We start from the raw sequence: 27,644 nt of genomic DNA on the forward strand, positions 1-27,644 counted from the left end.
CTTATACAAGTATGTGGCCATGCCTCTCAAAGTCTGCAGTCAGTGTCCAAGATTCTTATACAAGTATGTGGCCATGCCTCTCAAAGTCTGCAGTCAGCGTCCAATTACTTATACAAGTATGTGGCCATGCCTCTCAAAGTCTGCAGTCAGTGTCCAAGATTCTTATACAAGTATGTGGCCATGCCTCTCAAAGTCTGCAGTCAGTGTCCAAGATTCTTATACAAGTATGTGGCCATGCCTCTCAAAGTCTGCAGTCAGCGTCCAATTACTTATACAAGTATGTGGCCATGCCTCTCAAAGTCTGCAGTCAGTGTCCAAGATTCTTATACAAGTATATGGCCATGCCTCTCAAAGTCTGCAGTCAATGTCCAAGATTCTTATACAAGTATGTGGCCATGCCTCTCAAAGTCTGCAGTCAATGTCCAAGATTCTTATACAAGTATGTGGCCATGCCTCTCAAAGTCTGCAGTCAGCGTCCAATTACTTATACAAGTATTTGGCCATGCGTCTCAAAGTCTGCAGTCAGCGTCCAATTACTTATACAAGTATGTGGCCATGCCTCTCAAAGTCTGCAGTCAGCGTCCAATTACTTATACAAGTATGTGGCCATGCCTCTCAAAGTCTGCAGTCAGTGTCCAAGATTCTTATACAAGTATATGGCCATGCCTCTCAAAGTCTGCAGTCAGCGTCCAATTACTTATACAAGTATATGGCCATGCCTCTCAAAGTCTGCAGTCAGCGTCCAATTACTTATACAAGTATATGGCCATGCCTCTCAAAGTCTGCAGTCAGTGTCCAAGATTCTTATACAAGTATATGGCCATGCCTCTCAAAGTCTGCAGTCAGTGTCCAAGATTCTTATACAAGTATGTAGCCATGCCTCTCAAAGTCTGCAGTCAGTGTCCAAGATTCTTATACAAGTATATGGCCATGCCTCTCAAAGTCTGCAGTCAGTGTCCAAGATTCTTATACAAGTATGTAGCCATGCCTCTCAAAGTCTGCAGTCAGTGTCCAAGATTCTTATACAAGTATGTGGCCATGCCTCTCAAAGTCTGCAGTTAGTGTCCAAGATTCTTATACAAGTATGTGACCATGCCTCTCAAAGTCTGCAGTCAGTGTCCAAGATTCTTATACAAGTATGTGGCCATGCCTCTCAAAGTCTGCAGTCAGCGTCCAATTACTTATACAAGTATGTGGCCATGCCTCTCAAAGTCTGCAGTCAGTGTCCAAGATTCTTATACAAGTATGTGGCCATGCCTCTCAAAGTCTGCAGTCAGTGTCCAAGATTCTTATACAAGTATGTGGCCATGCCTCTCAAAGTCTGCAGTTAGTGTCCAAGATTCTTATACAAGTATGTGACCATGCCTCTCAAAGTCTGCAGTCAGTGTCCAAGATTCTTATACAAGTATGTGGCCATGCCTCTCAAAGTCTGCAGTCAGCGTCCAATTACTTATACAAGTATGTGGCCATGCCTCTCAAAGTCTGCAGTCAGTGTCCAAGATTCTTATACAAGTATGTGGCCATGCCTCTCAAAGTCTGCAGTCAGTGTCCAAGATTCTTATACAAGTATGTGGCCATGCCTCTCAAAGTCTGCAGTCAGCGTCCAATTACTTATACAAGTATATGGCCATGCCTCTCAAAGTCTGCAGTCAGTGTCCAAGATTCTTATACAAGTATATGGCCATGCCTCTCAAAGTCTGCAGTCAGTGTCCAAGATTCTTATACAAGTATATGGCCATGCCTCTCAAAGTCTGCAGTCAGTGTCCAAGATTCTTATACAAGTATGTGGCCATGCCTCTCAAAGTCTGCAGTCAATGTCCAAGATTCTTATACAAGTATATGGCCATGCCTCTCAAAGTCTGCAGTCAGTGTCCAAGATTCTTATACAAGTATGTGGCCATGCCTCTCAAAGTCTGCAGTCAGCGTCCAATTACTTATACAAGTATATGGCCATGCCTCTCAAAGTCTGCAGTCAGTGTCCAAGATTCTTATACAAGTATGTGGACATGACCAAGGAACGCATCAGTCACAAAGTTCTAAGAGACCGCAAGGACCTTCATTCAGAGAACAGTACCAGGACAAAACAAGGTTACAAAGACAGTTTGTGTGGAGACACAAACTCAAAATCGGCCCCCGAAGTGGTCCACCAAGGCAGGTAAAAGGCAGGTTTCAATACTTTCAGAAAGAGTATCGGATTAAAATTCGATCAAAGGCAAATTACAGAGAGGAATGGCGAAAGAAGGTTGACAGATCTTGTGTGGTGCCCCAAAGGTCCAGCAGACCAATGGATATGTGAAAGTGAAGGTGAAGTTAGATGTGAACCTGGCCAAACTGATTTCATAATACTGCCATATAATAATTATCTAATTGATCTAGTTGTTTTGTAAAGAGTCAATATTCAAAGCCTCAAGTAAAAAACAAACAAAACATTTGCTTTTTTTTTTTTTTAGGATACCTCAGCTGTTTAGCTGTTGACTTCAGTTGTCGAGCTGTTTACATCCTAGGAATCCTTGGGCCTTTGCCTCTTTTCTTTGCCTCTTTTTTGGGCATTGCCTCTTTTTGGGGCTATTGGCCTCTTTATTGGGCTTTTTTTTAAACAAAAAGATACATAACTTATTAGTAAACGTACAAATTAAATAGTTACATTATAAAGTACAGTCATTCATCCACTTCGCGATACAAATAATTACATTGAGGTTGTCATAATATTTTAACGAATTGAATTGCTTTGTACATGGCGTTTTTTTTTATTTCTAAAGGCATATATTGAAAATTTTTTAAATTTAAGGTAATTAAAATATATATAGTGAGAATGTCAACAGTAGGTAATTAAAAAGAAACAATCAAATAGTGAAAGTAGAAAATTAAATGATATTAAAACATTTAAACATTTTAGTTACATTTTTTTCCCACATTGTCTACATTGCTTATAGTTGTTTCCCTTGTGCTTTGCTACATAACCCCAGTTCTTTATATTAACTTCTATCAAACGTGCATACACATCTATATGTGTACACACTTATGCGAAAATAGACATTTAAACATTTTGTAACGTTTCTTTTATTGTCTCCCTTCATATGACAATTTTTGATTTCCTCCCTTGAGATTCCGAAAACTACTTCCTCATCATCAAGGTGGAAATCATGTCTGCAGGAGTCAGTATCTCGGGAGTTTCTGTTCTGCGAAAATTTCTCTGTGGCTTTTTTTGGTCACAGGCTCACAGGGGTCATTTAGAGTCGTACAGAAGGTTATTTTATATGTATCTCTCTCTCTCTCTCTCTTTATATATATATATGTACTTTTTTTTCCTCTTCCCCTCTTTAATATATTTTGTCTCTGTAGACTGCACAAAATTCCTTTAGTTAAGTGTGTTATTTCCGGTTTCCCCCTGAAATTCACACGAAATATGAAAAACTACTTATTAATTGTTGTTTTAAATTATGTTCCACTTATATGCATACTAAATAAAGTTTTTCTCTCTAAAAAATATTTTTTTTTTATAGATGTATAGTTAGTATGACAGAACTTACTAAACTTAACAATACAATTTTACAAAATATTTTATTTTAATCAAAAAATCTAAAACTGTTAGCATAAATGTGTTAAAAATATGGTGATTTTTTTCATTTCCTACATCTAGATATGAAATTAAGGGCCGAATCAATGTCTACTTTTTAAATGAAGGAGGTAGGGAAAGAAGGAGGTAGGGAATGAAGGAGGTAGGGAATGATGGAGGTAGGGAATGATGGAGGTAGGAATGGAGGAGGTAGGGTATGATGGAGCTAGGGAATGAAGGAGGTAGGAATGGAGGAGGTAGGGAATGAAGGAGGTAGGAATGATGGAGCTAGGGAATGAAGGAGGTAGGAATGGAGGAGGTAGGGAATGATGGAGGTAGGGAATGAAGGAGGTAGGAATGGAGGAGGTAGGAATGGAGGAGGTAGGAATGGAGGAGGTAAGAATGGAGGAGGTAGGGAATGATGGAGGTAGGGAATGAAGGAGGTAGGAATGGAGGAGGTAGGGAATGAAGGAGGTAGGAATGGAGGAGGTAGGGAATGATGGAGGTAGGGAATGAAGGAGGTAGGAATGGAGGAGGTAGGGAATGATGGAGCTAGGGAATGAAGGAGGTAGGAATGGAGGAGGTAGGGAATGATGGAGGTAGGGAATGAAGGAGGTAGGAATGGAGGAGGTAGGGAATGATGGAGGTAGGGAATGATGGAGGTAGGGAATGATGGAGGTAGGGAATGAAGGAGGTAGGAATGAAGGAGGTAGGGAATGATGGAGCTAGGGAATGAAGGAGGTAGGAATGGAGGAGGTAGGGAATGAAGGAGGTAGGGAATGATGGAGGTAGGGAATGAAGGAGGTAGGGAATGAAGGAGGTAGGGAATGAAGGAGGTAGGGAATAAGAAGGTATGGAATGATGGAGGTAGGAAATGATGGAGGTAGGGAATGAAGGAGCTAGGGATGAAGGAGGTAGGGAATGAAGGAGGTAGGGAGTAGGGAATGAAGGAGGTAGGGAATGAAGGAGCTAGGGAATGAAGGAGGTGGGAATGAAGGAGGTAGGGAATGAAGGAGGTAGGGAATGATGGAGCTAGGGAATGAAGGAGGTAGGGAATGATGGAGCTAGGGAATGAAGGAGGTAGGGAATGATGGAGCTAGGGAATGAAGGAGGTAGGGAATGATGGAGCTAGGGAATGAAGGAGGTAGGGAATGATGGAGCTAGGGAATGAAGGAGGTAGGGAATGAAGAAGGTAGGGAATGAAGTAGGTAGGGAATGAAGGAGGTAGGGAATGAAGGAGCTAGGGAATGAAGGAGGTGGGAATGATGGAGCTAGGGAATGAAGGAGGTAGGGAATGATGGAGCTAGGGAATGAAGGAGGTAGGGAATGAAGGAGGTAGGGAATGAAGGAGGTAGGGAATGAAAGAGGTAGGGAATGAAGGAGGTAGGGAATGAAGGAGGTGGGAATGATTGAGCTAGGGAATGAAGGAGGTAGGGAATGATGGAGGTAGGGAATGAAGGAGGTAGGGAATGATGGAGCTAGGGAATGAAGGAGGTAGGGAATGAAGGAGGTAGGGAATGATGGAGCTAGGGAATGAAGGAGGTAGGGAATGAAGGAGGTAGGGAATGATGGAGGTAGGAAATGATGGAGGTAGGGAATGAAGGAGCTAGGGAATGAAGGAGCTAGGGAATATTAGAATTCTCTGACAAAAAGTAAGCAGACTAGTATGAGAATCAGACAGTTTCTTTAAATAGGCGTCACTTTGCCTTAGCTGACATAGAAGGAAGCACCTGGTTGCATGCGGCCTCAGATCGAGACAGCTGGAGGTCACTCACAAAGGCCGCGTGATACACATTTGAGACCAAAAGAAAATCTGTTGCCGAGGACAGATTTGACGGCAAAAAGAAAATCTTAATCGACCACCGGCGGACAATGGTTATGCTAACCCTGGATGTTGCAAAATATGTAGGTCACAGCTGGGGTTGCCGTAGCCACGGGAAATACTGCATTCCTCATTAATCTTCGGACTCGAAGACAAGCCTTATTATTAGCAATATATATATCTATATCTATATCTATCTATCTATCTATCTATATATATATATATATTTATATATATACAAAGGGAGAGACAGAAATAGGAGCAGAGAGAGAGACACACACACATAGAGATGTTTATATAGAAAGAAAGAGAAATGCAGAGGTAAGAGGACTTGAGGACTTTGCTAGATCAATCTGTGTGTTATCTTGACAATCTCAAATGAAAAACAAAACGCTGACGAAAAAAAGACTAGAATGATTCAATGTACTAAATGAAACAGAATCTGTAAATGTTGATTTAGGCCTACTTCCCTAATTTGCTAGATTAAATCTTTATCGCACTTTTCATCTATTATAAAGATGTCATACGAGAAAATAATATATTTTTAATTGAAAAAAATTACTGCCATACATGTTAGCATTGGAGGAAGAAGAACTAGCTGACCTGGTGATGGGCATTGACAAGACTTCCGCAGCATATGGCATGCAAATAAATGCCGCAAAAAAAAAAAACAACAAATTATGACCAATATCAACTGGGCTTTCAAAGATGCATCAGTATTGCAGGTGAAAAGCTTACTAGTGTTAGCAGCTTCAAATACCTCGGAGCTATTGTCTCAGATGAGGGAACGAAACCTGAACTACTGGCCACAACAGCACAGTCCACAGCAGCCCTTTCAAAACTGAAAATAATTTGGAAAGACAAGGGCGTGGCCCTCGGCACCAAACTCAGACTGATGCGCTCCCTGGTCAAAACCACAGTTGGAGTTAGACAAGGCTGCCTACTTTCACCAACACTCTTCAATATCTTCCTTGAAAAAATAATGGAAGATGCTCTCGAGAGGAGGATCCTAGCAATGCAACTGAGATGCAACAGAAGGATCCTAGGCATCACTTTCAAAGACCGCATCACAAACCAAGAGATTAGAGACAGGGTCACTGCAGCGATCGGACCCCATGATGACCTGCTAACTATTGTAAAGAAACGCAAGCTTAAAATATATGGCCATATTTTAAGATCCACGGGGCTCGCAAAGACCTTCCTTCAGGGAACAGTACCAGGAAAAAGAAGAAGAGGCAGACAGAGAAAGCGATGGGAGGACAACATAAAAGAATAGAGGGGCCTACCATTGATAGAGGTTTTAAACAAGGCAAAAAACAGGGAGGAACGGAGAAAGACAGTCGACAAATCTTACTTGGTGCCCCAACGGTCCAACAGACTAAGGGATAGGTAAAGGTAAAATATACTAGGGTGACTCTCTATCTCCGCTCTGGTTCTTCCTAGCTATAAACCCACTATCTAAATTACTCCATAGCACTACAAACGGTTTTAAGGTTGACACTAAATGTACCAATGTGTGGCATTAACCTCATCACTGCAATAAATAGCTGGGCCGTCCCAGTGCTCCTTTACACGTTCGGTGTCATCAAATGGACTGACACCGACCTACCTCACATTGACAGGCTCACGAGGAAATTATTAACCAAATTTCAATGTTTACACCCCAAGTCCTCCACCATAAGGTTATACCTGACCAGGAAGGATGGAGGCCGTGGATTGCAGAACATCTTCAAACTGTGTAAGACGCAAATTTCAAAAATACGATCAAAACTGCAAGCCTCCAGCAATGAACTAGTTTCCTTCCTACGAAAATAAGACTCCGATGCGACCCTTCTGAACCTAAACAACAATGGTGTTACTGTCGGTTTGGACAACGTAGGGCATGAGATTCGTCAATGGGAAGAAAAAACACTCCACGGAAAATTCCCGGCTTTATTAGATTGGGACAACATGGACAGGGCTGCTTCCTTAGCATGGTTTAAAGCAGTTAATCTCTACCCTGAAACTGAAGGCTTTGTTACAGCAATACAGGACAGAGTAATTAGGACAAAAAATTACGAGAAACATCCTAAATGTGAAAATGTGGGTGAGTCAATTGAACACATAATGGCAGGATGTTCAGCCCTATCGAAATCTGCCTATCTAGGTCGCCATAACCAAGTTGCAAAGCTAATACACCAGTACTTGGCTTTGACACACAATTTGATCGGTAAGGATACTCCCCTTTATTACAAAAACTCACCATAACAGGTTCTCAAGTCTACTGATCATTTGCTGAACTGGGAGAGACCTATTTTGACCGACAAAACGGTAGATTTTAATCGCCCTGATTGCTTCTCATCGATAAAAAAGAAAAAGCAGCTACCATTATTGATATTGCCGTACCACTGTCTCATAATGTAAGAAAAACTGAGATACCGAGGGGATAACAACAACTGACCTCACAGATACCTTCAAGGCCCTTGGCATTCCTAGGAACATTCTCGTTGCCTGTCAGATGGCGGTACTTCTGCAGACCTGCCACATCACCAGAAAATTCCTCAGTGGAAACTGGTAAAGAGACTACGATGAATTTTATTTCCCTTTAACAAAACTCGACCCTGGCTGCGCCAGAGAATGAATACTTGTTCTTTTCTAACATGTGATTAATAATGGCAATGTCTTCGATTCAAAAATTAAGGATTAGTGACTACGCAAGCCCAATTGTGACATGCATATTTTTCCACAACTGATGCAGACAAAACCGTTGTCCACAAGGGTTCATTTGGTTCTTCACCTGTCTTCTACAAGGGCTTTTCTTTAACTGCGTGTCCCACAGCCTTTGCAAGAGTCGAAATGTTTCTTTCATATATGAAAAATACCAATTGAAATATGAAGTTTAAGTCTATGGATTGAACCTAATGGAACATTTGCGCATCAACTCTGTTTATGGAACACAATTTTATTTCAACTGATTCAACTTTTTATATGCAGGGAGAACTCGATATGTTAAAAACATCCGGTTAACTTTAATAATTTTACAACGTAAAAGATCAAAATAATGAAAAATGAAACTGCTCAGTCGATGGCTTAGACAATGCTAATTGACCACAGTTCACTGGACATTGCTGCCGGAATCATGTGATGGCAGAGTACAATAACTCCACTAGCTCCACAGTGGATAGCAATGATACATTATACTTGAATCCTATATTCTGGAGCATAGGCCACCAGGTTCCTTATGAGCCATGGGCTTTCACTATCAAGCAGACGATTGTAACCCTCCTGTGTGCCTTTGGAATCTTTAGCAATCTGTTTATCATTGTTAGTAGTTTGTATACTCAATACTAGTAAGAGGCGATAGTGCTTTAAAGGTGTGTCTTTTCCTTTTCTATAGACAGTCTAGCACTAATCTTACTTATGTTTCTTCTATTTCTTTCTTGGCCCTAGCTCTAACGTTTGTATCTTAAAGAATTCTTGTGTCTTTAACTTCTATTTAGGCATCTTATAAGCGTTGATTGTCATTAATAGTATCTCCTTATTGGTGTTTCCATGTGTGTCTGTCTGTCTGGCCAAAAGTTTTGTACACTTCATTTTTCCGACACCCAATCTCGGATCAAGCTGAAATCTTGCAAAATTATTTCTTTTAACTGACAACACAAGAATCAATGTAAAAAATTTATAAATTAGCTAATTAACTATTTGTAACTTTGCCTGGTATCTCGAACAAGGGAAGGAAATAGTACTTGACTGAAATGGAGGTATAAGCTGAATTAGTCCTCTTTATATTAGGTTGCCGTCTGAGGCTAAGTGAACACAAACATGAAATAGAAACAAGAGATAACTAGACAACCTTCCATGGTCGTAGACTCTTCGCTAGCAGAGTGGTAACCGCGTTAGATTGGAATCCTGAGAAGGCTTTAGTTTAGCCCACAAGTTCAAATTCAGGTCGTTCCTTTAAAAAAAAATATATATATTTAAAAAGCGATCACCCAGATTCCCCGTTTTTTTTCCTCCTTTCCAACTGATCCAACTGGTCTAGACAAGTGATAGGATCATAGATTATTGAGAACGCTAAAAAACTGTAGATTTATTACACATTTAATTACATGCCTGTTCCAAACTAATTGATACACTTAATGTAAGCTCCTTTTTTTTTTTTTTTTAAAAGTATTTTTTGGTATTTTGTTTAGGTTTGTGTTTCTGTTTTTTCCAGGTGGTTATTCTGTGTGTTCCCTCTATGCGTACTTACAAGACGAGCCTGTTTATTTCCTCTCTAGCTGCAGCTGATCTCATGGTGTGCAGTTTAGTCATGACTATCAACAGTATACTACAGCTAAACGTGACGGTAAGGTCACATGATCACATGACTGGATCAGGAGCGTGGAGGGAAGGAAGAAGGAGGGAGGGGGGAGAGATGGAATAGAGGTTTTGATTCTATGCCATTAACTCTGGAGGGGGGAGAGATGGAATAGAGGTTTTGATTCTATGCCATTAACTCTGGAGGGGGAGAGATGTAATAGAGGTTTTGATTCTATGCCATTAACTCTGGAGGGGGGAGAGATGGAATAGAGGTTTTGATTCTATGCCATTAACTCTGGAGGGGGAGAGATGGAATAGAGGTTTTGATTCTATGCCATTAACTCTGGAGGGGGAGAGATGGAATAGAGATTTTGATTCTGTGCCATTAACTCTGGAGGGGGAGAGATGGAATAGAGGTTTTGATTCTATGCCATTAACTCTGGAGGGGGAGAGATGGAACAGAGGTTTTGATTCTATGCCATTAACTCTGGAGGGGGAGAGATGGAATAGAGATTTTGATTCTATGCCATTAACTCTGGAGGGGGGAGAGATGGAATAGAGGTTTTGATTCTATGCCATTAACTCTGGAGGGGGGAGAGATGGAATAGAGGTTTTGATTCTATGCCATTAACTCTGGAGGGGGAGAGATGGAATAGAGGTTTTGATTCTATGCCATTAACTCTGGAGGGGGAGAGATGGAATAGAGATTTTGATTCTATGCCATTAACTCTGGAGGGGGGAGAGATGGAATAGAGGTTTTGATTCTGTGCCATTAACTCTGGAGGGGGGAGAGATGGAATAGAGGTTTTGATTCTATGCCATTAACTCTGGAGGGGGAGAGATGGAATAGAGGTTTTGATTCTATGCCATTAACTCTGGAGGGGGAGAGATGTAATAGAGGTTTTGATTCTATGCCATTAACTCTGGAGGGGGGAGAGATGGAATAGAGGTTTTGATTCTATGCCATTAACTCTGGAGGGGGAGAGATGGAATAGAGGTTTTGATTCTATGCCATTAACTCTGGAGGGGGAGAGATGGAATAGAGATTTTGATTCTGTGCCATTAACTCTGGAGGGGGAGAGATGGAATAGAGGTTTTGATTCTATGCCATTAACTCTGGAGGGGGAGAGATGGAATAGAGGTTTTGATTCTATGCCATTAACTCTGGAGGGGGAGAGATGGAATAGAGATTTTGATTCTATGCCATTAACTCTGGAGGGGGGAGAGATGGAATAGAGGTTTTGAATCTATGCCATTAACTCTGGAGGGGGGAGAGATGGAATAGAGATTTTGATTCTATGCCATTAACTCTGGAGGAAAGAAGCTGAAGCATGAGAAGACTGCTATAATACTCCTTGCCCTGAGAGAGATGTTCATGATAATTCTAATGTTTGACAAGAAGGTTCATGGTTCGAATCCTGTTTTGTCTTTGGATTACATATCACTAGGGTGAAACTAAGGGAAATATATGTTACGTTCAAAAGAAGACGATAAAACTTACCATGCAGGGGAGACTACAACAGAGGAAACGTAGGTCTTGACTTACAGGACAACAGAATGTAGTCATCAATGTGTTCATTGGTTTGGGGGGTGAGTGGCAGGTTGTTGATAACAAAACTTTTTACTTTACTCACTTTGGTACTTGTTGGTTGAGCGGTAGTGTAAAGATGAAGGTAAAGATTTTACTCGGGGATTATCACGTGACTTCAGCAAGCTCAAACAGGCAAGGTTCCGAAGAATTTAATTCATTAAATTTTGTCCCAAACATACAACTTCAGGTTACACACACACTCAAGACTGGGAAGTAAACATAGGTTATAAGAAATTATGACCATTGCCAGGAGGGGGGATTACTGTTGGGGGGAGGGGGCTAGTGAAACATAAATTATAGAATAATTCTTTTAAAATGTTAGTTCTATAATTTAACAATCGTCAGTGTGGGGATCGAATACCTTTAAAGAGTTTACATTAGCCTAAAACTTTTCGCCAGGAAGGCACAAGGACTAAGTCTTCTGGAAGGTAACCGATGTAAAACGAAAAGATTAAAGTGATGTATCATTTACTCCCCTTTGAACATTAACAAAAGATGTTGGTCCCTCTGGAGAATGCACATCTAGTAGGTCTAAGTTTTTAAAATCCAGTAAGTCTTAAGTTTTTTAAATCCAGTAGGTCTAAGTTTTTAAAATCCAGTAAGTCTTAAGTTTTTTTTAAATCCAGTAGGTCTAAGTTTTTTAAAATCTAGCAGGTCTAAGTTTTTAAAATCCAGTAAGTCTTAAGTTTTTAAAATCCAGTAGGTGAACGTTTTTTTTTAAATCCAAGAGGATGCTTGAGTTCTGAGAGAGAAAGTGATTGAGAGCACTTTTTAAAATTCATACAGACTATGTTTCTAAATAATAATGCTGACATGTTTTCTCCTTTTTCTAGAGATTGTCGGAAGATCCCAAGCATAAAATGTTGTGTCACGTGTGGTCCTCTGTCACCATTGTGGTCTGTTCTTCATCTTCCTTGAATGTATGCATCATTTCAGTGGACAGGTGGGTCAAACTCTTTCATCAGCTCTTTTATCGTTTGGGTAACAGTTGAAGTAGAGCGCAAGCCAGATACAAACTTTTTTATTCGCAACATTGAAAAGATTTTGCTTTTTTCCTCAGTTGACCTCTGACCTCTGTTATACGAAGTTTGTAATGTTCGTTATTATATACACTCTTTTTGATGTGTCTCTCTGTGTGTCTGTAAATAGTGGTGTCTCTCTGTGTGTCTGTTACTAGTGGTGTCTCTCTGTGTGTCTGTAATTAGTGGTGTCTCTCTGTGTGTCTGTAACTAGTGGTGTCTCTCTGTGTGTCTGTAACTAGTGGTGTCTCTCTGTGTGTCTGTAACTAGTGGTGTCTCTCTGTGTGTCTGTAACTAGTGGTGTCTCTCTCTGTGTGTCTGTAACTAGTGGTGTCTCTCTGTGTCTGTAACTAGTGGTGTCTCTCTGTGTGTCTGTTACTAGTGGTGTCTCTCTGTGTGTCTGTAACTAGTGGTGTCTCTCTGTGTGTCTGTGACTAGAGGTGTCTCTCTGTGTCTGTAACTAGTGGTGTCTCTCTGTGTCTGTAACTAGTGGTGTCTCTCTGTGTGTCTGTGACTAGTGGTGTCTCTCTGTGTGTCTGTAACTAGTGGTGTCTCTCAGTGTGTCTGTGACTAGTGGTGTCTCTCTGTGTGTCTGTAACTAGTGGTGTCTCTCTGTGTCTGTAACTAGTAGTGTCTCTCTGTGTGTCAGTGACTAGTGGTGTCTCTCTGTGTGTCTGTAACTAGTGGTTTCTCTCTGTGTGTCTGTGACTAGTGGTGTCTCTCTGTGTGTATGTAACTAGTGGTGTCTCTCTGTGTGTCTGTGACTAGTGGTGTCTCTCTGTGTGTCTGTAACTAGTGGTGTCTCTCTGTGTGTCTGTGACTAGTGGTGTCTCTCTGTGTGTCTGTAACTAGTGATGTCTCTCTGTGTGTCTGTAACTAGTGGTGTCTCTCTGTGTGTCTGTAACTAGTGGTGTCTCTCTGTGTGTCTGTGACTAGTGGTGCCTCTCTGTGTGTCTGTAGCTAGTCGTGTCTCTCTTGCTCTTTCTGTGTGTCTGTGACTATGAGGATATGTTTCTCGGTCATGTGTTTCTCTGCGTGTGTGTCATTCTCCGTGCGTATGTGTGTTTGTGTGTGTGAACGGCAGGAATTGAACTTGTCTTTCAGAAGCTAATTGAGACGTATTCTATTGGATGCATAGTATAGGCAGTGACGTATTTTATTTGTTTAGTCGATCTCCCACTTCTTGTTGTCCTGGAAGTCTGTCCGTCTGTATTCGTCGTTTGTTCGATCTCCCACTTCTTGCTGTGTTGGAAGTCTGTCCGTCTGTATTCGTCGTTTGTTCGATCTCCCACTTCTTGTTGTGTTGGAAGTCTGTCCGTCTGTATTCGTCGTTTGTTCGATCTCCCACTTCATGTTGTGTTGGAAGTCTGTCCGTCTGTATTCGTTGTTTGTTCGATCTCCCACTTCTTGTTGTGTTGGAAGTCTGTCCGTCTGTATTCGTCGTTTGTTCGATCTCCCACTTCATGTTGTGTTGGAAGTCTGTCCGTCTGTATTCGTTGTTTGTTCGATCTCGTTTACGGAACATCTATCATCACTTGTTTAATTTTTGTGTATTCTTTAAAATAGTAAATCAAATATCTATCATATCTTGTTATGTCTGTGGAGGAAGCGGAGGTGTAAGCGTCAAATTGAGAAAAGCTTTTTCTGGAGACCATGTTGTCTGTTGATATGAGCTTCGTCATTGAAACTTTTGGAGTGAGATTGGACACTTGTTTCTTTACATCCGTTTTTTGAAAGCTTTGAATGTGGATCAAAAAGTGGAAGTTTAAGTTGAAGTAGCATTTAGAGTTTGATCCCCCAAGATTTGTTTGACAGTTATTGAAAGAGATTCATATAAACTTTGGCTAACACTTTGTTCAATGTCACGTCTGCTCCAGGTATATATATCTCACCAAGACTTGGGTGTACGAGAAGTATGTCACGCGCTACAGGCTTCGTCTGCTGCTGTTATCAGTTTGGCTTGTCAGTTTTAGTCTGGCAGCGCCCTCTCTGTTGGATTTGATCTGGACTCATGTAGGTACATAGGCAGTGACAGTCTCGTGAAAGACTACCCTCGCACCATATCTTTATAAAAGATGTTAATCATTTACATTTTAACTCTCAACTCTCTCTGATTTTAATTTCAATCGTTTGTTAATAGAAATTGAAAGATGGTGGTCATGACCATGTGTGACCATAGGAGGAGCAGTAGTTGCCATTGTCCCTCCACAGAAAAAATAAAACTTAAGTGGGTTGGTGGACGTATTTTAATGAAGATCTACACAATTTTAATAAAAAAATGTCTAATGTAAGTTAACTATGCTATATGTAACATCCTTATATATCAACTCGCCTCCTCTCATTAATATCAAGTGCAGTCATTAAGAGTTAATATAAAATAGAGAGAGGATGTGTAGTCGTTTTCTACCTCCTCTGCCGGGGCACATGACTTGTCATCTGTAATCAATAGGAATTCCTCGGGTTTAAATATAATTCTATGTCTTCAATTAGTCATATTTAAAAAAAAGGACTATATTTCTCTGGCTTACGTTTGTCATAATTAATAAAGAAAATATTTCTCTGGCATACGTTTGTCGTAATTATTTAAAAAAGACTATGTTTCTCTGGCATTCATAGTGTCATAGTCATTATGTCATTGAACCATGGTGACATAGTCAATATTATGCAATTTAAAAGATAACTTCCCCACCCCTCCTTTTATACTTATAAATAGCGAAGCTTGAATAGCTCTTTGCTTCTTAAATCGTTTAACTGGAACCAGGCTTGGTAAAAATGAATACAAACCTTGTGGCTCCTCAACCTGGGGCTCTGTGTGGTCATTCACCTTAGGTTCCTTTATGTCCGAGTCAGACAAATGTTGCGTCTGAACCTATTTCAAACACCCTGCAGTCATTGGTAAAGTCTGATTTTATTGAAAGCGTTGAATTTTTGAAATATAAACATGACCGTCAGACACAAAATTTAAAAAACGTATTAGAAATTTCACACAGTGTAAGGGGCATAATCACGTATTGTGATGTTGTACGAGTTGTTTCCCGTGTTGAGTTCAACACTGGCTGACATACACCACCCATGCTAACATCCAGACTTGTTGCTTCCAGTGGACAGTGTTACGTTGGAACGAGGAAGACGTAAAAGGGACTGAACTCTGCAAGCTGACCCCGAGACCATCCTACTCCATCACCATCGCCGTCCTCGTTATCATCTTTCCTTGTGTGACAGTCATCTTCATCAACTGCTTAATCTTCAAGATCATTTTGAGTAAAGTATGCAACTCCCCTGATACTTCAGGCTTATCACGTAATAAATTAGTTTAGGGGCATACGCTTTATAATTAATAAAAAGCAACAAACACTTTTGACAAATAATATCTTCTCTTTATTAGGCTAGAATACATTGTTGTGTAAGTAACTTATAAATTAAAGATGTATCGTATCTGATTGTGTCTTTTAAATTGACACTACAACACATGCTTCAACTTTGGTCATTATCTTCCAGGTGTACCTTGGGGACATGAGTATTATCTACAGACCAAGAACGGAAAGCGGGTCCCCGTACACGACACAAAGGGCACAGGTGCACTTTAACGAACTCCGTAAGATTGCGTCCTCGGTCGACCCTTGTAAGTTTGAAGAAAAAACTCCCTCGATGGAAACCATGCACGATCCGAAGGACTCGGACATTGATCAGATGCCTTCGGCTTCCTTCGACACTCTTCCCAAAGACCTGAAGAATGTCAGCGCTACTTCTGTGGACATGCGCAGACCTCCTGAGCCGCCAAGTAATACCTCGAGCAGCCCGTTGAAGCTTTCGGCTTTTTCGGCGAGGCTCCTGTCGCCCGGAGAGCATTCGAGTTATATGAAAAGCCTAGAAGGAATGTTACTCTCGAGGAAAACATGGGTCACGAGAATCTCGTCCAGAAGCGTCGCTTACTGTGAGTTTAAGGTAGAGTCAAGAAAGTGTAAGAGCACACGCGTTGGATGCCAATTATGTACATTTTAGTCTAGCCCTTGAACATTACCCTAATGGCACAAAAGCAATAAAACAACTTCATAACTAAATTTGTCATAACCAAACACAAGATAAATGTGAAGCTATAATTAGTCTTTTTATTTTACTACGTCTAGAATCTACGCACAAAGTCTATGCAGTAACAGATATAGGACGTCTTTACAGCATCTATTCGAAAATGAAGTGTTTTTTTAAAGAGACATCATTTTTAATTTTTTTTTCTATTTTTAGAATTTTTTAAGTCTCATTTTTACTGAGTTAATTGTGCATTTCAAGTTCATTGTTTTATTTGTAGGCTGGCATGTCTTTGATTATTATAGTTTTAGTCTATACTATTTGCTGGTTGCCCTTTGGTATTGTGACAATTATTGACATATTCAACCCGTCTTCTAAGGTTTCCACAGCAAGGGAGGTAAGTTTGGTTCGTATAGGAAGTTTGAAGCAGAATAACACTAAGATTGAGCAGTACAATTATCTCTTGTCATTGATACAGCAATAATTATATATCATGTCATCCATACGTAGGCCTAATCCATCCTTGAAACTATCCATTCATCCACCCATTCATCTACTGACTTCTTCATGCATGCATCCATTTTATATTCAACTGCCATTCTCTCTGTCTGCCTGTCAACTGACCTACCTATTAACCATTCATCAATCCATTCACCACTTATGTATCCATTAATCCATCATCCCATCTATCCATCTATCCATTTATTCCTTTCTTTAATATATATACAACTACCAATGTACGTACAAATTAATGAAACAATACAATACAATACCAGCAACTATTCATATATATCCATATAGTCCTACGTTCATTTATCGTTTCATTAATTTTGTCTTGAATGGATGAATGCCTTACGTCCACCCCTCCAACACACATTCCTAGTCATAGAGTATTCCCTGAACTATTACTTACAGATCTGTCTCTGGCTGGCTTATAGCAACTCATGTTGGAACCCAATCATTTATTCTTTGATGAACATAAATTTCAGGTTTGTAACTGGCTCCGTACTACCCCCATTAGTAACGGTTTACCAGACGTACGTTAAAAGTGTGTCCCTCACTTCCTCGTGGACTTGAGAGTGTGTTTTAGTCAGCGATTGAACTCCTTTAGCTCTTCTAGTTTGAACTCACAAACTCGCTCAGTGTCCGGTTTACACTCTGCTTCATGAAGAGGTGTTCTGATATATTCAAAGATAAAAGCATTTTCGTTATTCTCTAATCGAGTATAAAGTGCTCTATCTTCTCTACTGCCATTACAGCATCGTTGCCCGAATCAGCCAAGGAAAACAAATAAATTAGCAGAGTGTCTAATGGACATGCATTTCTCGATAGACATATGGATGCCGTAGGACGTCATTTTGTTTTGAAGGAACGTCTGTAATTAATAATAATAATAATTTAATGTTAACTGTTAACAAAAATGATGTAGGCTCAAGGCGCTGTGATATCATTATAAACATAAGCACGAGAGCTAAAAGGATAAACTAAACTAAAAAGGTTTTAAACAGATAGGTCTTAATGTTCTTTTTGAATGTAGTGAAACATATTGTCTGTCTGAGATCAATGGGGAGTGAGTTCCAAACCTTTGGTCCGTGCACTGAAAAAGCCCGCAAACTGTAACTTTTGAGGGAGAAACGTGGCACCACTAGAAGCGCTGAGTCCATAGAGCGCAGGGCTCTCTGAGGGACATATGGAATGGTCAGTTCTCTAAGGTACAAGGGCATTTTTGTTATAGTAGATGCACTGATGATAAACAATCTTGTAGTCGATTCTCGCTTTCACAGGAAACCAATTTAGTGCACAAGAAACCAGTATCAGAATCTAGTTTTGTTTTTCTAAGGACTATTTGTACGGCGTTGTTCTGAATACGTTGCAGCTTGGCTATTTTGTCATAGGGTATACCCGTTAGCAGGGCGTTGCAGTAGTCAAGGCGGGAGAGTATAAATGCCACAGCTAGATTTTTAAATTGACTCTGTCGTTAAGTATGGTCGGATCTGGCCTAATCTGCGCAGCTGCAGATAAAGATAAGCTGACTTAAGTGTGTGTCTAAAGACTGTGTTGAGTTGAAGAAAACTCCAAGATTCCATACTACATGGACATAAGGAACCTGGCAGTTCGTGATAAAAAAGGGAATCTGTGCTCTCGACTTTTGTAATGTGGTACCTAGTGCCAATCTTAATTATTTCGGTTTTGTCTTCGTTCATCTTGAACTTATTCTCAACTATCCAATAGCTCACCCTTGCAACGGTACCACTGATTTTTGAAGCCATATACAGTACCCTTGAGGGTACTGTGGAATCGTATAACTGTGAGTCATCGGCAAAAAAAAGTGATATAAGATGCCGGTTGGCTGTAGGAGTGGTTATGTATACTGAGACTAAAACTGATCCTTGGGGTACTTGTTCTTCAAGAGTAAGCTTGTTGACATTCCCGAAGAATTAACATTTTGAAAGAAGTTAAATATAAAATAACTTTTAAAAAATCAATGTTTTTATTGAGTACAATTCCATCGATTATTATGAATCAATCATGTGATTATTTTTTATTAGATCCAGACTACTAATAATACATTTGTACGATTGGAAATATATTGACTAATTGTTTCTGTTTAGGGTTAGGGTTATAGCATGCTCAGAGCGCTATGGTCCAATCACTTTTGTGGACCAGTTTGGCCTTTGGGGGGGGGGGGCACCAAGGAGAAGGTTTTTGTGCTGCCATTCAAACTCAATTAAAAAAAAAAGAAATGTTGATCGAGTCTGAATTCAAACTCGAGGTCTCGAACATCCGCGATGGAGGGCCGACATGTTAGCCACTAAGCTATTTAAATACTTGTGAAAAATATAAAGTTTTATATTTGTCTATCATTTTCTTAAAATTTTTAGTAAACGTCCTAATTCTCTTAACAAGGCTTAGCTCCCCTTAGCTTAGCACATTTTTATATCAAACAAAATAATTAATTACGACTAATTGATTAACTAATTATTTTTTAAAGTTATTCATGTGTTGCCTTGATAATAAACAATTGTACAACAATTAAACTTGATACGAGAATGCGAAGTTTGGGAAACAATGTATCCGGGGGGGGGGGTGACTTTTACCATAATCGGTTTTTTAAAGTCTTAAAAAAAAAGAGGAACGAACAGAATTAGAACTCATGGCTCACGCCTCCTCAAGCCAACATACTAACCACTCTGCAAGTGATGTGCTTATGACTATAGAAGATTGTATAGATATGTATTGTTTGTTTCAAACTTACTTTAGAGCGGCGACCTATAAAGGGGACTAATTCAGCTTATACCACCACTTCAGTCGAGTACAATTTCTTTCCCTTGTTCGAGATACCAAACAAAATAATTAATTATCGATAGTTAATTAACTAATTGGTTATTTTATTTTAATTGATTCTTGTGTTGTCAGGTAAAGAAATAATTGTGCAAAATTTCAGATTGATCCAAGATTTAACGGAGAAAAAGAGTTGATAAAAACAAAATAAAAAAAAACCTCTGAAAAATACCAATAATATCAATAACAAGATGTGCACATTATCATTAGCTCCCGTAGTTTAGTTCAAACAATAACAATGAAATACAAACAGATCGTCTTATACTAAACTCTTACTCTTAAGAAAGTGTTAATGACTTGTCTGTAATACGTACCTAGTTGTTGAATTCATTACTTGTCTGAAATATGTACCTAGTTGTTGAATTCATGACTTGTCTGTAATACGTACCTAGTTGTTGAATTCATGACTTGTCTGTAATACGTACCTAGTTGTTGAATTAATGACTTGTCTGTAATACGTACCTAGTTGTTGAATTCATGACTTGTCTGTAATACGTACCTAGTTGTTGAATTCATGACTTGTCTGTAATACGTACCTAGTTGTTGAATTCATTACTTGTCTGTAATACGTACCTAGTTGTTGAATTCATTACTTGTCTGTAATACGTACCTAGTTGTTGAATTCATTACTTGTCTGTAATACGTACCTAGTTGTTGAATTCATTACTTGTCTGTAATACGTACCTAGTTGTTGAATTCATTACTTGTCTGTAATACGTACCTAGTTGTTGAATTCATTACTTGTCTGTAATACGTACCTAGTTGTTGAATTCATTACTTGTCTGTAATACGTACCTAGTTGTTGAATTCATGACTTGTCTGTAATACGTACCTAGTTGTTGAATTCATGACTTGTCTGTAATACGTACCTAGTTGTTGAATTCATTACTTGTCTGTAATACGTACCTAGTTGTTGAATTCATTACTTGTCTGTAATACGTACCTAGTTGTTGAATTCATGACTTGTCTGTAATATGTACCTAGTTGTTGAATTCATTACTTGTCTGTAATATGTACCTAGTTGTTGAATTCATGACTTGTCTGTAATACGTACCTAGTTGTTGAATTCATTACTTGTCTGTAATACGTACCTAGTTGTTGAATTCATGACTTGTCTGTAATACGTACCTAGTTGTTGAATTCATGACTTGTCTGTAATATGTACCTAGTTGTTGAATTCATGACTTGTCTGTAATACGTACCTAGTTGTTGAATTCATTACTTGTCTGTAATACGTACCTAGTTGTTGAATTCATGACTTGTCTGTAATACGTACCTAGTTGTTGAATTCATGACTTGTCTGTAATACGTACCTAGTTGTTGAATTCATGACTTGTCTGTAATACGTACCTAGTTGTTGAATTAATGACTTGTCTGTAATACGTACCTAGTTGTTGAATTCATGACTTGTCTGTAATACGTACCTAGTTGTTGAATTAATGACTTGTCTGTAATACGTACCTAGTTGTTGAATTCATTACTTGTCTGTAATACGTACCTAGTTGTTGAATTCATTACTTGTCTGTAATATGTACCTAGTTGTTGAATTAATGACTTGTCTGTAATACGTACCTAGTTGTTGAATTCATTACTTGTCTGTAATACGTACCTAGTTGTTGAATTAATGACTTGTCTGTAATACGTACCTAGTTGTTGAATTCATTACTTGTCTGTAATACGTACCTAGTTGTTGAATTCATTACTTGTCTGTAATACGTACCTAGTTGTTGAATTCATTACTTGTCTGTAATACGTACCTAGTTGTTGAATTCATTACTTGTCTGTAATACGTACCTAGTTGTTGAATTCATTACTTGTCTGTAATACGTACCTAGTTGTTGAATTCATTACTTGTCTGTAATACGTACCTAGTTGTTGAATTCATTACTTGTCTGTAATACGTACCTAGTTGTTGAATTCATTACTTGTCTGTAATACGTACCTAGTTGTTGAATTCATGACTTGTCTGTAATACGTACCTAGTTGTTGAATTCATGACTTGTCTGTAATACGTACCTAGTTGTTGAATTAATGACTTGTCTGTAATACGTACCTAGTTGTTGAATTCATGACTTGTCTGTAATACGTACCTAGTTGTTGAATTCATGACTTGTCTGTAATACGTACCTAGTTGTTGAATTCATTACTTGTCTGTAATACGTACCTAGTTGTTGAATTCATTACTTGTCTGTAATACGTACCTAGTTGTTGAATTCATTACTTGTCTGTAATACGTACCTAGTTGTTGAATTCATTACTTGTCTGTAATACGTACCTAGTTGTTGAATTCATTACTTGTCTGTAATACGTACCTAGTTGTTGAATTCATTACTTGTCTGTAATACGTACCTAGTTGTTGAATTCATGACTTGTCTGTAATACGTACCTAGTTGTTGAATTCATGACTTGTCTGTAATACGTACCTAGTTGTTGAATTCATTACTTGTCTGTAATACGTACCTAGTTGTTGAATTCATTACTTGTCTGTAATACGTACCTAGTTGTTGAATTCATGACTTGTCTGTAATATGTACCTAGTTGTTGAATTCATTACTTGTCTGTAATATGTACCTAGTTGTTGAATTCATGACTTGTCTGTAATACGTACCTAGTTGTTGAATTCATTACTTGTCTGTAATACGTACCTAGTTGTTGAATTCATGACTTGTCTGTAATACGTACCTAGTTGTTGAATTCATGACTTGTCTGTAATATGTACCTAGTTGTTGAATTCATGACTTGTCTGTAATACGTACCTAGTTGTTGAATTCATTACTTGTCTGTAATACGTACCTAGTTGTTGAATTCATGACTTGTCTGTAATACGTACCTAGTTGTTGAATTCATGACTTGTCTGTAATACGTACCTAGTTGTTGAATTCATGACTTGTCTGTAATACGTACCTAGTTGTTGAATTCATGACTTGTCTGTAATACGTACCTAGTTGTTGAATTCATGACTTGTCTGTAATACGTACCTAGTTGTTGAATTAATGACTTGTCTGTAATACGTACCTAGTTGTTGAATTCATTACTTGTCTGTAATACGTACTAAGTTGTTGAATTCATTACTTGTCTGTAATATGTACCTAGTTGTTGAATTAATGACTTGTCTGTAATACGTACCTAGTTGTTGAATTCATTACTTGTCTGTAATACGTACCTAGTTGTTGAATTAATGACTTGTCTGTAATACGTACCTAGTTGTTGAATTCATTACTTGTCTGTAATACGTACCTAGTTGTTGAATTCATTACTTGTCTGTAATACGTACCTAGTTGTTGAATTCATTACTTGTCTGTAATACGTACCTAGTTGTTGAATTAATGACTTGTCTGTAATACGTACCTAGTTGTTGAATTCATTACTTGTCTGTAATACGTACCTAGTTGTTGAATTCATTACTTGTCTGTAATACGTACCTAGTTGTTGAATTCATTACTTGTCTGTAATACGTACCTAGTTGTTGAATTCATTACTTGTCTGTAATACGTACCTAGTTGTTGAATTCATTACTTGTCTGTAATACGTACCTAGTTGTTGAATTCATTACTTGTCTGTAATACGTACCTAGTTGTTGAATTCATTACTTGTCTGTAATACGTACCTAGTTGTTGAATTCATGACTTGTCTGTAATACGTACCTAGTTGTTGAATTCATGACTTGTCTGTAATACGTACCTAGTTGTTGAATTAATGACTTGTCTGTAATACGTACCTAGTTGTTGAATTCATTACTTGTCTGTAATACGTACCTAGTTGTTGAATTCATTACTTGTCTGTAATACGTACCTAGTTGTTGAATTAATGACTTGTCTGTAATACGTACCTAGTTGTTGAATTAATGACTTGTCTGTAATACGTACCTAGTTGTTGAATTCATTACTTGTCTGTAATACGTACCTAGTTGTTGAATTCATGACTTGTCTGTAATACGTACCTAGTTGTTGAATTCATGACTTGTCTGTAATACGTACCTAGTTGTTGAATTAATGACTTGTCTGTAATACGTACCTAGTTGTTGAATTCATGACTTGTCTGTAATACGTACCTAGTTGTTGAATTCATGACTTGTCTGTAATACGTACCTAGTTGTTGAATTAATGACTTGTCTGTAATACGTACCTAGTTGTTGAATTAATGACTTGTCTGTAATACGTACCTAGTTGTTGAATTCATGACTTGTCTGTAATACGTACCTAGTTGTTGAATTCATTACTTGTCTGTAATACGTACCTAGTTGTTGAATTCATTACTTGTCTGTAATACGTACCTAGTTGTTGAATTCATTACTTGTCTGTAATACGTACCTAGTTGTTGAATTCATTACTTGTCTGTAATACGTACCTAGTTGTTGAATTAATGACTTGTCTGTAATACGTACCTAGTTGTTGAATTCATTACTTGTCTGTAATACGTACCTAGTTGTTGAATTCATGACTTGTCTGTAATACGTACCTAGTTGTTGAATTAATGACTTGTCTGTAATACGTACCTAGTTGTTGAATTAATGACTTGTCTGTAATACGTACCTAGTTGTTGAATTAATGACTTGTCTGTAATACGTACCTAGTTGTTGAATTCATGACTTGTCTGTAATACGTACCTAGTTGTTGAATTCATGACTTGTCTGTAATACGTACCTAGTTGTTGAATTCATGACTTGTCTGTAATACGTACCTAGTTGTTGAATTCATTACTTGTCTGTAATACGTACCTAGTTGTTGAATTCATGACTTGTCTGTAATACGTACCTAGTTGTTGAATTAATGACTTGTCTGTAATACGTACCTAGTTGTTGAATTAATGACTTGTCTGTAATACGTACCTAGTTGTTGAATTCATGACTTGTCTGTAATACGTACCTAGTTGTTGAATTCATGACTTGTCTGTAATACGTACCTAGTTGTTGAATTCATGACTTGTCTGTAATATGTACCTAGTTGTTGAATTAATGACTTGTCTGTAATACGTACCTAGTTGTTGAATTAATGACTTGTCTGTAATACGTACCTAGTTGTTGAATTCATGACTTGTCTGTAATACGTACCTAGTTGTTGAATTCATGACTTGTCAGTAATACGTACCTAGTTGTTGAATTCATGACTTGTCTGTAATATGTACCTAGTTGTTGAATTAATGACTTGTCTGTAATACGTACCTAGTTGTTGAATTCATTACTTGTCTGTAATACGTACCTAGTTGTTGAATTCATGACTTGTCTGTAATACGTACCTAGTTGTTGAATTCATTACTTGTCTGTAATACGTACCTAGTTGTTGAATTCATGACTTGTCTGTAATATGTACCTAGTTGTTGAATTCATGACTTGTCTGTAATACGTACCTAGTTGTTGAATGCTAACACATACGATCTTGTAGTATTCTGAAAGATAGCATCATTATGACAGCAATACGAAACGTTCAAAAGACTAATTTATACACTAATGTATGTAATATTTATGTACGTGTTTCTTTCCTGTAGAGAGTCTCTTTTATGTAGAGATAATTTCTTTTAAGTAGAGAGTCTCTTTTAAGTAGAGATAATCTCTTTTAAGTAGAGAGTCTCTTTTAAGTAATTATAATCTCTTTTAAGTAGAGAGTCTCCTTCGCGTAGAGTCTCTTTTAAGTAGAGAAATACTCTTTCATTCATGTGTTTTTCTACTCTTCCTTTCAGAAATGCCCTGTTCAAATGCCTGAGGTCCGCAATCCGTAGAACAAAGGGCATCGGCCACCTCTGTATCAAGAAAAAGCCAATCATTCACAGACGGAGGCAGTCTGATTCTCACCACACACCCACCTCGTTTATGTTGCCACTGAAGTCTCCACACGAATTATCACATTCGTTCAACATCAAAGATACAGACTCACGGCAGACTCACATTATTGAGATGACAGAGCAGACAATCCCAACTACATTATAGTCACTTCGTCAAGTTAGGGCGCATTTTAGTTTAGGGCGCATGAAATGAACTCTTGCCCACGTACGCCCAAAACTTCTCCACAAACTTGAATCAGCCCCTCCCACCACCTGAAAGTTGTTTGTTCTGTGTGTGTACAATGAAAGTCTTTTACCCGACGTCTTCATTTGGAGTCATTTCTGAGATAGACGGAACAGTTTGAGAAGCCCTCAAGTTGACCTTGTATTACTGACTTTTCAAACTGAAATTTTATAGAATTCCCCTTCCGTCTATCCCTCCCCGCGAACTAAGACCTTCCCTTATGATTCTTCCCCAGAACTAAGACCTTCCCTTATGATTCTTCCCCAGAACTTACACCTTCCCTTATAACCTTATAATTCTTCCCAAGAACTAGGACCTTCCCTTATGATGCTTCCCAAGAACTAAGACCTTCCCTTATGATTCTTCTCCAGAACTAGAACCTTCCCTTATGATTCTTCCACTTAACTAAGACCCTCCCTTATAACCTTATAATTCTTCCCAAGAACTAGGACCTTCCCTTATGATGCTGCCCAAGAACTAAGACCTTCCCTTATGATTCTTCTCCAGAACTAGGACCTTCCCTTATGATTCTTCCCCAGAACTAGGACCTTCCCTTATGATTCTTCCCCAGAACTAGGATCTTCCCTTATGATTCTTCCCCAGAACTAGGACCCTCCCTTATGAAGCTTCCCCAGAACTAAGACCCTCCCTTATGATGCTTCCCCAGAACTAAGACCTTCCCTTATGATTCTTCCCCAGAACTAGGACCCTCCCTTATGATGCTTCCCCAGAACTAAGACCCTCCCTTATGAAGCTTCCCCAGAACGAGGACCTTCCCTTATGCTAAGACCTTCCCTTTTGATGCTTCCCCAGAACTAAGACCTTCCGTGATAATCCCTAGATTAGAAACTTTTGACTTGGCGCTTAGTGTAGCAAAGGTAGAAAACACTAAAATCAATGAATGTATCTCCTAGGCTTATCATTATTCGTATTCCAAAACTCATGTATCAAACATTTTGTCAAGATTATTTACATGAACATTTTATTTGAGTGTAAGTTGTTTTATTTCTGAATCTTGAATTCGTTTAATTACTTAAAGTTACTTTCATTCTTCATAATTTGTTTCCAATTGTTTTTGTGCGTTGAATTTCATTAGGCCTATTCTCCACATAAAAGTATGTTAATGATAGGCGCCTACGTTTTGGCCACGTGAAACGCTTGATTACTTGAAAGGATTTTTGGGGCTCTCATTGTATATCCTGGAGGCTCTGTTATATAAAGTATCTGTTTTTTGTATAATGTTGTGAACATTTTACATTTTTGGTTGAGCTCGAAAGACATTTCGTAGAATGTTAGGCCCTTCCGCGCTGCTTATACAGAGAAGTCAAAGGGAGATAACACTCAACTAACGAAATCCAATAACACAGTCGAAAGGCCAACAGTATAAGTTAGTCGACGCTGATAGCGAACGTCGAACAAGACGTTTAATAATAACAAAGGGAACCGTCGAATGTCGTCAAGCTAAATTTCTACGTCCATAAAACTTGCCTCTCTCGAGGGTCGTCCAAAGTAGTCTGTTTACATTTGGCTCTTCTTCCTAAAATCCTCGTCTTGTAATAGGGTTTGTTGCTGAACATAAAAATTATATATGTGTCAGACGCGAATAGCCCAATTTTCAGTAAAAGAAATTACAAAAGTCATTTCTCTATAGAAGAAGTTACGAAGGCTATATAAAATACAATCACAGACCTATATATACCACAATAAATATAGGTTTTTGATTGCTAGTTACGATTTATTTAGGTAGGTGCTGTTTTACTATTACATACCAAGTATTAGAGTTTAGAAAAACCCAGGTTTGTTTCTTGTGTAACGCTATTAGCTAACACCTCATATCATCTCTCCATTAGTATATTTAGATCTATAATCTAATTCTAGTCTAGATCTATATATAAAAATCGAATAGATCTAGTAATAGTATAGATTCTATCTTGAGACTAGATTGCCGAGTCTAGCCTATGCTATGCCTACAGTCAGTTTTTATTAGAAAAAAGTCTAGATATTAA

The 27,644-nt window shown here is 38.5% G+C and overlaps 1 protein-coding gene across 2 annotated transcripts; it reads left to right on the top strand.

Annotated features, from left to right (window-relative positions):
* The first annotated feature begins 8,362 nt into the window (after positions 1-8,362).
* LOC106050306 (5-hydroxytryptamine receptor 1D-like) lies at positions 8,363-26,611 on the top strand. Of its 2 annotated transcripts, none has more exons than XM_056022031.1 (9): positions 8,363-8,681; positions 9,574-9,705; positions 12,084-12,193; positions 14,147-14,282; positions 15,371-15,535; positions 15,768-16,214; positions 16,576-16,692; positions 17,211-17,284; positions 25,314-26,611. In XM_056022031.1, the coding sequence occupies exons 1-9, from the start codon at positions 8,502-8,504 to the stop codon at positions 25,558-25,560; spliced, it is 1,608 nt and encodes a 535-aa protein (XP_055878006.1). In that variant the 5' UTR covers positions 8,363-8,501; the 3' UTR covers positions 25,561-26,611. The 2 variants fall into 2 exon arrangements, with proteins under 2 accessions (XP_055878006.1, XP_055878007.1); XM_056022032.1 differs by having other exon boundaries at positions 8,598-8,731.
* The last annotated feature ends 1,033 nt before the right edge of the window (positions 26,612-27,644 follow it).

The sequence above is a fragment of the Biomphalaria glabrata genome, chromosome 2, assembly GCF_947242115.1.
Source record: "Biomphalaria glabrata chromosome 2, xgBioGlab47.1, whole genome shotgun sequence".
NCBI lineage: Eukaryota > Metazoa > Mollusca > Gastropoda > Planorbidae > Biomphalaria > Biomphalaria glabrata.